Source organism: Theropithecus gelada, chromosome 3 (genome assembly GCF_003255815.1).
Source record: "Theropithecus gelada isolate Dixy chromosome 3, Tgel_1.0, whole genome shotgun sequence".
NCBI lineage: Eukaryota > Metazoa > Chordata > Mammalia > Primates > Cercopithecidae > Theropithecus > Theropithecus gelada.
The window spans coordinates 108,704,375-108,716,699 of NC_037670.1; the positions used below are offsets into that span (position 1 = coordinate 108,704,375).

Genomic DNA, 12,325 nt, shown 5'->3' on the forward strand with positions numbered 1-12,325 from the left:
GGTATGCACCATCGTGCCTGGCTAACTTTTTTATTTTTTGTAGAGATAGGGGTTTATTATGCTATTGAACTCCTGCCTTGGCCTCCCAAAGTGCTAGGATTACAGGTGTGAATCACCATACTCGGCCTCATAATTTATTTTCCGAGGCTTGTTTTTTTAGCTTAGATTCCACATTCTAGTAAAAATGCCTAGAAAGCTCTAGCTGTGCAGAAACATACAAATATTTTCTCTGCAGTCCCATACTCTTATAATTGGGTATCTCTGAGGAAGAACTGGACCTGATGATCATTATCCCCTCTGGTTATAGATTTCTGAATCAAGAGAATTTTTAAGAGTTTCATCCACAATTGCAATAAAGTATAGTAGTGCTTAAATATATGGATGTTGTTTTAAAGTTTATAAATAGGCCATGATTAATGACAGCATGATAATCTTGTCCTACTCCCAGTGTACAGCCTTTGTAACAATGTTTTTAGAACAATCACTATTATCTTTAAAAACAAATAGGGAGAAAATAACAATTGTTTTCTACTTGTGGTCAATCTGTTGCTTTATTTGAAAAGGACTTTCGGTAGTCCACATCCTGTCCAAGCAACATTTGAAAAAAAATCTGAAGGTCACATCTAATTAAACTCTTTCACAACAACATTTTCACTGTCAGAAAAATATTCAAGACTAATAAGTCCACATGGACCCGTGTACCCAGCACTGAGGAGGGTCTTGAGGCCATGTGGTTCTTACATGTGTGGTGAAGGAGATCATGGAAGCTGGGCCTCTGGGGATACCCAGAGGCTTTCTTTCCCCAGCTTTGCACACCAAGTTAATAGACAGGAAGGAGGAAGAGCCAGGAAGAAGGCAATGAGAGGCCACTTCTGAGAAGACACCTATGTCTCCACAGTGGCAAACCACCAGATTCATGGATATTTTGAAGAATATTTTTCAGTTTCCCACGAGGCTTGGCTGTGTCCCTGCTGAAGCTGTATCCTGTATCTCTCATTCCTCTGTGTATATCTGTGATTTCAAAACTCCATGAACTGATATAATCCCTGGGTACTTGCAAGTATCCTTAAAGAACTGAACAGTGAGTGGTATGCTTTCATTTCTTGGACCTAGAGAACATTTATTTGAAAAAGGAAATTTTTACTTTAAAATTACAGATCTATCAGTTTAGCAGACACACTTTCTAAAATAAATGTCAATTTCCTTCTGAATAAATTGAACTCTTGGGCCCACGATAGAATCAGAAAGGGTTTGGGAGCAGTTATTCTATGTTGATCATTCTTATAGTCTATTTCACTTTGTGGGAGAAATCCATTAGGAATAACACAAAATCCTTCTTTCCTTATTTGTTTCCTCCCTTTCTCCTTCCTTCCTTCCTTCCTTCCTTCCCTCCCTCCCTCCCTCCCTCCCTCCTTCCCTCCTTCCTTTTCTTTCCTTTTCACCTTCCTTTCTCCCCAAAATCGCGATCGGCAGAAATGAACTCTTGATGAATCTGACAATAATTTTTCCAGAGGATCTAAATAGGTAAATAGTCTATATTCCCTTCACCTTCTTTTTTAGCTGTAATTTAATGGCTTGCTATCATTTTTGGAAAAAAGAGAATCATAAGTCACTTCTAGGAACTGGGAGAAAGAATGACTTCAAATTCAGAGTTCATAATCCAAATATACCATTTCAGGGGTAGCTGTTTCCTGGCATTTAAATGGTTTATGTAATATCTCTTACAAGTAATGAACTCATTTACATATATTTTGAATCCAGTGTATCCTGGGACTGGCACCCCAAAATTAAATTGCCAGCTAAACATTCCAAGGTGATCTTTGTTGTTGTTACTTTAACTTTGAATACAGGTGTGTGAAGTATTCAGCATCTAACTGGATGTCATCAAAATATCATTACGAGTTCAGAAACTGCCAGAAGAGATGAAGTATAACAGAAATATAGAATTTAAGGCAGGAGTAAAGGAAGTTAATTGATGAAAGTTAGCTGCAACCAAAGGGAGGGTTGCAGACTTGTGTTTACCTAAATCAAATGATGCAATTCTATAAGGTTCTAACATCCACCAAGGAGTTTGAGGTTGTAAAGCGAGCCTCATCTAAATGGGATCCAGAGACCCTAATGGATAACAGCTGTGAGAAACATGTCCATCTACAGTTCAGGGCCAACCCCTGGCCCCTACTCAGACATATCCTGCTCCCAGATCCTAAGTTCTGATATAAATTTCTAATCAATAAATAACAGTCCATCTGAGATGGTCACTGTAGTGTTCAACCTTGAATCATTTGAGATGGTGAAACTATTCCCTTAGTAAGTCTTCCCCATACTAGAAAGGTTTAAAATGAAATAGAAGAGGATCACATAGATAAAATCCACACTATCAAAATGGAAATGCTAAGTTTAAGAATAACAGATACATTGCTTAGGTGTTTAAGAAAATTTGTATGAATAGAAATCTGAAAGAGAAATGTGTCCACTGATTCTATCTTAAAATGCTAAACTCATTTTAATGATCTAAACTCATTTTAAATTTGAGTTTTTAAGACACAAATATATTAAGCACTTTGATAACTATACTGGGATGTTTAGAGTCACTACAGTTAAATATTAACTTATTAGATTTTCAAGAGATTTTTTTAAGTATGGAAAAGTGTTTGCCTGTCAAGAATGTAAGTTTGTCAGGGTTCAGGCATTTGAAATACTGTACTTAAAAAGAAAACTGAATATTAAATTGATAAATGCAGTTAAAAATCGGCCAGATAGTTATGGGGAATAAGTCCAATCTACTAGGGCTAAGCTGCCATTACTCAAAGGTCTCCATGAAAATGACTACATTCACTGGGCCAGGCTTAGGCAGAGATGAGGTGTTTTTTTAACTCACACACATGTGCTCATCTCCATCAATTCTTCTAAAAGGTGTGTTTCCAGCCAGCTCAGATGATTCTTAAGCAGGGGTTTTGCTCTTACTCAGCAACAGAGCAAAGCGGACCCTCCAGGTACTTGTCATAGGATATAATTTCAAACTCACTGTCATGCCATGATTTATCTAAAGCCTCTTTGAGAGAAATAGCCTATGAAGGACTGCCTGAAGTATAATTCATATAACCCATTCATTCTTCAAGATATAACAAAAGTCATCCTTGGATGAACAAGACTGCCAGCCAAATATACAAGAAGAATATTGTTTTGTATCCTTCCCATCAAACCTGTTTTAAAGATAAACAATGAAAACAATAGCCATTTTTATTTAAGGATTTGAAATGTACTTAAATGTGACCATTTTAATCCTCCTAATAACATGAAGAGGTGTGCGAGGGGTGTGTGTCTGTGTCTGTGTGTGTGTGTGTGTGTGTGCGTCTACGTCTCCATTTTACAGATGAGAAAACCGAGGTACAGAAAGTTAAGTAACCTGTCCAAGAAGTAAGTGGCAGAGTTGGGATTTCAACCCAGGCTTTTAACCACATTGACATTGTGTTTTTGGCTTTGACTGGAAAGTCACTGTTACACTTACTATGAAGATGTTATTGAAGATGTTGCATTTTAAGTGGGTTTTTAATCTAACTTTTCCCTATTCAATTTATTTTTTAATATATTATATTGTTGTAGCATATGTACTTTTGTATGTAAACAAATTATTTTGGAATAACGAATATAATACAAATAAGTAAGAAAATAATAAATGAATATGTGCTCACTCACAGACCAACTGAATAATGGGGTAGAAATTAAAGGAAGATTTGTCTTTCATGGAATCCTACAGATCAACATTATCCAAAAGAAATATAAATGAACCACATTGTAAACTAGAATTTTCTAGTAGCCACATGAAAAAAAAGAAGTAAAATAATTTTAACAATAATACATTTCATTTACCCTCCAAACCCAAAATATTTTTTGACATGTAATCAATATTATACAATTATTAATAAGATATTTTATGTTGTTTTTGTTCATACTAAGTCTTTTGAGTCCAGCATTCCTTATTCTCCTACACATATCCCAATATAGACTAGCCTTTTCTGACTAGAGGCAACCATACTGGACAGTGTATGCAGAGGTGAATGGGAAGTCAGAGCCATGCAGTGTTAGCCCAATCCACTTATATTTTGGTAGGAAACCAACATTCCAGGAATTTGGAGACTTGCCTAATGGAAAAGTAAGGACTACTACCTTGGATTCCAGCTCAGTGTTTTTTCTGTTGTTCACACTTTCTACATGAATGCAAATTCATTTCCATAGAAGAGTGCCATCTCTTTTCTTATCATTTTCTCAACATACTATCACCTAGCCCCATCTGAGACACACACATCTCACAGAGTTTTCCATTCAGTGACTATACTGGAAACTTATCTACAGAGCTCCAAAGTAGACATCAGTGGCTACTTACTCCAGAATGTAGAATAGGATTTTATTTTATCCTTTGGTATATATTTTAAGGGGTGAACAAGCTGCGACAACTAAATGTTTCCTGCTTTCGTTATCTGCTATGCTGTCTGTTTAAAATCAGAATGTTGGTTGGGTGTGGTGGCTCGTGCCTATAATCCTAGCACTTTGGGAAGCTGAGATGGAAGAACTGCTTGAGCCCAGGAGTTCAACAACAGCTTGGGCAACATAGCAAGACCCCACCTCTACAATTTTTCTTTTTTCAAGCTGGACATGGTGGCAAACACCTGTAGTCCCAGCTACTCAGAAGGCTGAGCTGCAAGGATCACTTGAGCCCAGGTCAAGGCTACAATGAGCTGTGATTGTGCCACGGTACTCCAGCCTGGGCAACAGAGTGAGACACTGTCTCCCAAAAAAAAAAAAAAAAAAAAAAAAAGACAATGCCACTGAGCACATATTTGAAAAGGGATGGAACCAAATCATATTTCTTTGTTGGGTTTATTTGTTTATTATTATTAGCCTCATCCATTTTCTCTAGTTGCATCATGTCGCGCATGTATCTGAGTCATTATGTATCCACAGGAACACAAAAAGGTAAACTCTTTATAGAGAGGAAAAAACTAAAATCAAGACCAAACAGCGAAAGCCTTGCCTCTTTAAAATCTAACAGCCACAGGTTATAGCTGACCAATCATCTTTTCAGAATCTTAGCCTAATAAGAATTGGATGAAATGCCTCTAAAAGGTAACATTACTCAGCCCAAGCATCCTTCCCTCCTTTTTCTGAGGAAGTCTCCCAGGGGTGGTGAGTGTATTCCCAGTTGCCCCCCCAACAATCGTAGTGCGACCCTGCAGCTGATGGTGCTCACAGCGCACCAACTTTCAGGTTCCTGAGAATCCAACTCAATTGGATTAAGCTCCTCCTGGGCAGCAATTCTGTTCTTCTTGGGATAGGTTTTATAAGGTTCTGCACCCATTATCAATCTAGACAGAAGAATATAGGCTGTCAATAGATTTTATTAGTGTTAACCAATTACTATGACAGCTCAAAATTTTTTTTTCTTGCAAGAGAAAAGTGTCCTTCGTCTTCCCTTGTTCTTCTATTTCAATTAGATGAATTCCTTTCCATCCTGCCAAAATTCTACTATAATTACAAATAATTATAAAACTATGATTTTATTTTTTTTGGATATGCCAATGTCATAACAAGGTTTGAGGGAGGCCGTCTCACACATGCTTGTGAACACCCAATCATCACGCTTATGAACTACAAAAGATCAAAATCATGATTCTAATTAGAAACTAGTTTGTAGTGTGGGTATGAGTACAGTAATTTCTGACTGCTGAAGCAGGGGGACTCCAGAGTTTTAAAAATACAGCGGTAGTTACGCAGCCAATCTAGAAGTCTAGATGTGGGTTCAAAGTGGACATCAGCCGTGGTGAAGCAGTGTGCTGATGGCCACCTGCCCTTGACAAGCTGTGGTTTTGCCTACAGTGAGGTGAGTAGGCACTCACCAACACGATCAAGATTGACTTGACTTTCATTTGTGATTTATACAAGGAGGTGATCATCTCTGGCTACTATGGCAAAATTCCATCAAACACCCTTCCCCTTCCTGGCTGCAGGTGCTTACATCCCTCTCAGGTGTTGTCTCAAAGATGAGAGGGAGTGACTGTCTTCAAAGCCCAGAGACTAAAGGAAGGACAGTGTCATTTTCAGTATCTGAGTTTCTCTCCCATCGTGTATTTAGGCATCTCTTTCTCCCTTAAATGATTTCATTATTTGTTTTTTTCCTGAGTATGTTTGATTTTTTTTTCTATTCTTTTTTTTTTTTTTTTTTTTTTTGAGACGGAGTCTCGCTCTGTCACCCAGACTGGAGTGCAGTGGTCGGATCTCAGCTCACTGCAAGCTCCACCTCCCGGGTTTACGCCATTCTCCTGCCTCAGCCTCCGGAGTAGCTGGGACTACAGGCGCTCACCACCTCGCCTGGCTAGTTTTTTGTATTTTTTAGTAGAGACGGGGTTTCACCGTGTTAGCCAGGATGGTCTCGATCTCCTGACCTCGTGATCCGCCCGTCTCGGCCTCCCAAAGTGCTGGGATTACAGGCTTGAGCCACCGCGCCCAGCCTTTTTTTTCTATTCTTAATTTTAACACACAAGGTAGACCATTCTCATTCCTGAACCACACAAAATTAAACTGCTTTCGAGTTGCATATAGCCTCAGATTTACCTTTATTTTCCTGAGATTTTTGTCCTCTTTATGAGAGCATTCTACCCTTTTCCAATGTACAGTATAAAGGAAAGCCACACTAACAAAAATAATTAATTTGGGAATTCTCTCTCCTCATCTCCAACCCATTATGTTCCTTTAATGCTCCTTTAATTCCAAGAAGAAGGTACAATTTCTCACCAATGTATATGTCAGAAAAGAGAAAAAAAAGTAAACAGCAGTAGACAACCTATGAAGTGAAGAAGTGGTCCCTGCATGATTTAAAGTCTTTTATTCTTAGTGTTTCTTCCTTAGTCTGATATTGAGATTATTTCCAAATTCATAAAGAAATTTAAGCATCATTAGATGCATAAGTAACTGAAGGTGGCATAGTATGTTGGGAAAACATCTATACAAGAGGAGCAAGCCCCAGGTCAACATTAACTACCTGCTGCATAACCCTGGGCAAATCAATTAAATTCTATGAAGGTGAAGTTCTTCATCAATAGAGTATGGTATTATCTACTCTCCTAGTCTTTTTTTTTTGAGACAGAGTCTTGCTCTATCGCCCAGGCTGGAGTACGGTGGTGTAATCTTGGCTCACTAAAACCTCCACCTCCTGGGTTCAAGCAATTCTCCTGCCTCAGCCTCCCAAGTAGCTGGAATTACAGGCGTGTGCTACCACACCTGGCTAATTTTTGTATTTTTGGTAGAGATGGCGTTTTGCCACGTTGGCCAGGCTGGTCTCAAACTCCTGACCTCAGGTGATCTACCCGTCTTGGCCTCCTAAACTGCTGGGATTACAGGCGTGAGCCACCCAGCCCAGGCATCCTCCCAGTCTTATGAGGATCAAATTAAGTGATAAACGTAAAACCACTTTGTAACTTGCGAATAATAATAAGGTAATAGTAATAGCAATAGCAGCAAATTGTTAACTTTATTATTCTTGAATACATGCCTAGTATCATTTTAAATGTTTTACATGAAAACTCCAAATCCTTACACTGACCTTAGGTAAAAGGTACTGTTATTACTCTCATTTTACATGAGGAAATGAAGGCACAGAGGGTAACTCACTTGTCCAGGACTTAAAAGTTGTAAGTGGGAGAGCCATGATTCAAACCTAAGCAGTTGCACTTCAGAGCTTGATGCTTTACTGACTCCCTATACAAACCTCAGCTTAAAATTATATAATCTCAGGAAAAAAACTGGGAAAATTTGGCAACATGCTGTTCGAAGCTCACTCTCTATGGGAAGGTCTTTACTGAAGAGTAAGCATAGTTGATAGTGCCCACAAAATCAATTAAACAGCCAAGTCCAGCAAAAGATGGTGGTCACTACTACATACATGTGGACAAGACAATCTTGAATGTCTACAAGATACTTAAATGCAAAATGATTATCCTTTTAGACTTAACACAATGCACTAGCCTTGTGGGTAGCCAGGCAAAAAATCGGAAGTGTCATAAAATATATTTGATATGTCTGAAGTATCACAAAGATATATTTGTGCTGAATTTAGATAAAAACTTATCGAAATGGTTCATGTGGCCATAATTCTGCAATTAAGAACCAATGGATATGCCCAAGGCTAGACAGAGGCTATAACTGGAGTAAGACCAATATAAACTAATTGTGCAATTTTTCTTCCATCTCAATTCTTGGCATGTCACTTCAGCTCAAATACACTGACCACTGATTTTGGTTAACAATGGAAGAGGGAGCCAGAAAGTTTAATTATAGAAATACATGTGTTCTTAATCACACAGCCGTACCTGCTACCTGCAGAAAACCTACTGGCTTCTTTTTCTTTCCATTTCTTTCCCCTGTTGGAATTCCTTCGCAAAGGCGCCCTATAATGACAGCATACAGTCAGAAAGGGGAAGTTGAAATTTTCTCTTTCAATCCTCCTTTTACAGAGGGCTTTCTTTTTACATCACAAAGTGCTTACCCCAGATCCACAAACTTCTGCTTAATTTTTCCTCCTTGCACCGCCAACGAACTGGATGCCCTTAGTGATTTGGGATCTTTGGCATCATCTAGGATATACACATTTGTGAAAAAGATCAATTATTATTATTTTTAAAGTCACAATTCAAAAGTCAATGCATCTCTGAATCTAAGGACTTTGCCTAAATTCCTAATTGTAAAAGAATTAATGGATGCGTTATCATACGACCTAGGAGACACAGTTACATCGAGGAACTCTCAGTTAAGCAGGGGAGGTCCTATATAGGATAGAGGCTCAACATACATCACAAAGAGTTTTAGCTTCAACTGCATGGGAATGAACAAGGGAGAATAAATACTATCAAATCATCCTCAGCATCAAAGTAGGGACCAGCATGACTTTTGTTCCTTCTCTGGCTCCGAATTCTTGGCTTCAAGTGCCTGGGCTCTGTTCTCCATTCCTTTCTTGCCTTGGGGTTGCAGTGCCTTCTAACAGGAAACTAGCCCACTTCTCCCATATCTCCAAAGCCCAGTGCAGAATATCAACTCTGAGAGTCTGGGAGATTTAGAGGGAAAGTCAGAATCAAAGTTTTCTTCTCTGGGCTCTCCTTTGCTAATGCCCTGTGGCCAGTCCTGGGACAGAGGAGGGGAGGACATGGGGGAGACTTCTTAAGCAGGGGCTCAGCTATAAGACATTTATATCTTTGAAAGAGCCTTCTTAATAGTTAGGTTAGAGCACAACTTGGCTGGTTCCCCTTAATGTGGAAGACGCCAAAATCTCCTCAGTGTTCAGAGCAGATTGATCTTTGCTTCTTTGAGAGTTTTGCTAGGACTCTCAAAGGTAGCAGCTGCTGGGGAATGGGGACCCTCAAAATGATACCAAAAGCCAATAGGAAGACAGGCCTTGCAAATGGAGTTCAATGTCAACGTGGGAACCAATTCCACTGGTGGCACTTGTTCTATCTCAGAGTAGACAACTCATACGGCTCTACCCAAACTACCCAGCAGAGGATACTGATCAGCATCATGTTTCAGCATATCCAATTAGCTCAGGAGATTAACAAATGCTGTTTTAAATTTTATGTTTTTTATGTGTGAAACTCTTCCTCCCTACTTCTCTGTTGGTGTCTGTTTTTCTGTCTCTTATCTTTTAAAATGTTTTTTAAATTTCTAGGAACTTTTTAGTATGGAATGCAAAGAATGGCCCTCTTAAAAAAGGTGTTCAATTGAACTTTGCAGGTTAGTGTTGCTCATGATTTTTGTTTACTTCAAGAGAAATTTCTAAACACACATCGACATACACCTTTAAAAAACATGAAGTACACACACAGTTCATGGATAGGAATCTAGTTCAAAGCTCTCAAGCAGCACAGGGCACTGACAAATACTCCACGTGTTTTTAGCAATGAGCTTTTCATATTTTTAGTTAATGATACTCAGATTACAATAAGCAACTCACTGAAATGTACATAATGAAATACAAGGGTCAGAAATATGTCTGTGTCAAAAATCTACTTCAAGCCTCAAATATTTATTATGCATATTTACATCATTACTCTTTGGGTAACTGAATTGTCACAGATGTGACACAATCACATAAAAAAATTCACAGACATAGACATGGCACAAACACCTTCTAAGGTGATTTTATTAATGGTTTTTTTTTTTTTTTTTTAAAACCAAGATTTAAATTTTCTTAATAGAAGCTGAAAAAAAGAAAGTGCCAAATTCTTCCAGATCAATCCTAAAGCAACTTTTAATGGCTAGGATATGCAAGTTAAAAGAAGACTGCCTAATTATTTTCTGAATTAGAGGTTGCTAGGAGATGTTATAATGAGTGGTGAGAAGACCAGCTGAGGCAATGTACACGAAAACACTCTGTAACCTATGAGTGTTGCAGCTATTTGGACATCTCACGACTAAAAGCCTGATTCTGCCTATCACAGAGCCTGGTGCTAGGCAACCTCACATCTTTATCTCACACATTTGCCAAAGTGTGTTCCCAGGAACACTGAAATGAATGCTTCCATAAGGTTGAAGAGGTTAAGAATAAGGAATAATGTACTTTCCCATTCTAAATTGATCAAATCCATCTTTAATGCACACTAAGAACTTGTAGTCTGCATAAAATCCAACATGAGATTGGTATGATTTCAGGAAAAAAGAAACATACATTTTTGTTTATTTAGCTCTATGTAAGGCTTGTGTTAGGCTTTTAAAAATCTCTCCAATACGACCTTTGTGACCAACTGTACATCTGAGCCCCCAGATTGGGTGCCTCAACTTTAAGCTGTGGCAACCTGGTTTTCATTTTCAAATAATAAATGATCTCCTGATTGCTAAATCCTAAGGTCTTTTACTGGACTGCATCTCCTTAATCTCACTGTAATAAGATACTTTAGTATCTCTTCCTTTATAATGGGGACTCCCAAATCTCCCTGGCAGCCCTGACCTCTCTCTTGTGCTCATGACCTCTTCTGTTAAAAAAATGAGTTAATCCTATTTCCATCATGTTCCTGATTTCCTATTTTCTGTTAATGACAAGACCATATGTTCTGAAGCGTGAAGCCATGATAGTTTTGCCTCACTTTCTTCCCTGTTACCTAGTCAATGTATGTCTCAAGGGTCCTTGTATCATTCTTTCCTGTCATTGTCTACTGCTCCTCTTTGGAGGGCACCACCTCACATGGTCTACTAACTCAGCTTCTCCATACCTGGTGGTGCCTTTTCCTTTTTATTCCTCTGCTCAACCTTCTTGTGGTTTCCTAGTAATATGGTAAGTTATCTAAGATATTTAAATTCTAAAGCTATATACTTAATCTACCTGCTCACTTTTGTGTGTAACCACTCTACCCTGCATAAGCAAACTGCTTCAGCCAGGTTGGAATAGCTCGTTCCTTTAAATCACATTTTATGTGCCTGACTCTGTTAATGACATCACTTTACCTTGTATTTCCTCCTTACCTATGCTTTTTTTCTTAAGTGCTTTGATGGTTATTCTAATTGCACTTCCTTTTGTTTACCAACCTCAGCTGGATGCAACCTCTCTCTCTTCTGAGCATTGACGTAATTGTACTCTATTTACACTTGCAGAGGCCCAATACCTTTAATCAGAAATAAATCTTGTAAAGCTTTAAAAAAGCCAGTTTCTATTTACTAGGACATCAATTCAATGAATATTTTTGAAGACATTTTCTGGGTCAAATAATGTGTTACTAACCACACAAAAAATTAGAACAATAATCTCTAGCAATTGTGAATAGAAAATTGATAGTGTTCAATTTACTCTATTTAAACTTGACTGAACAAAGGCCCAGTGCTATGTAAGCCTCGGGACCAAAACTCTAGTATTAGGTTGCTTATAGAATAGGAATGAGGAAAATATTTTCATGCCTTCTACTGGCATATAACCTGTTTTACAAATCTCTAGAAAAAAATCTTTTACTTCCTCTAATTCGATATTCAGTTAGATGCTTATCATTTAGCCAGTTATAATGGAACTTTTCCATCCCAATTTCCACTGATGTCCTTCAGATATGAAAAAAAAAAAAATGACTTGTAAATGTGGTACTGACACAATTCAGGAAAAGGCCAACTCCTGTTAGGGTAACCAGAGTCTTATCCTCAAGCCTGCAATCAAATATAGCTGTAATGTAATCATCTTTGTGGTAACTTGATAGACCAAAAGTAATGATATATTAAAATACTTTTTAAAAATTCTAGATAAATGGCAATCAATGATTAAGCCATTTTCAGAGTCTATCCAGTTATGTTGAGTATAAGAAAA

The 12,325-nt window shown here is 38.1% G+C and overlaps 1 protein-coding gene and 1 pseudogene across 2 annotated transcripts in view; both read right to left on the minus strand.

Annotated features, from left to right (window-relative positions):
* PPP1R9A (protein phosphatase 1 regulatory subunit 9A) overlaps window positions 1–12,325 on the minus strand; it is a 389,446-nt gene that overhangs the window by 8,784 nt on the left and 368,337 nt on the right. For both annotated transcript variants that reach the window (XM_025379448.1, XM_025379449.1), the window contains exons 15-16: window positions 8,540–8,627; window positions 8,364–8,441 (exon numbers count right to left, since the gene is read on the minus strand). In XM_025379448.1, coding sequence (XP_025235233.1) covers window positions 8,364–8,441; window positions 8,540–8,627 — 166 coding nt within the window. The remainder of the gene's footprint in view (window positions 1–8,363; window positions 8,442–8,539; window positions 8,628–12,325) is intronic.
* On the minus strand, window positions 5,563–5,657 carry LOC112621987 (annotated as a pseudogene).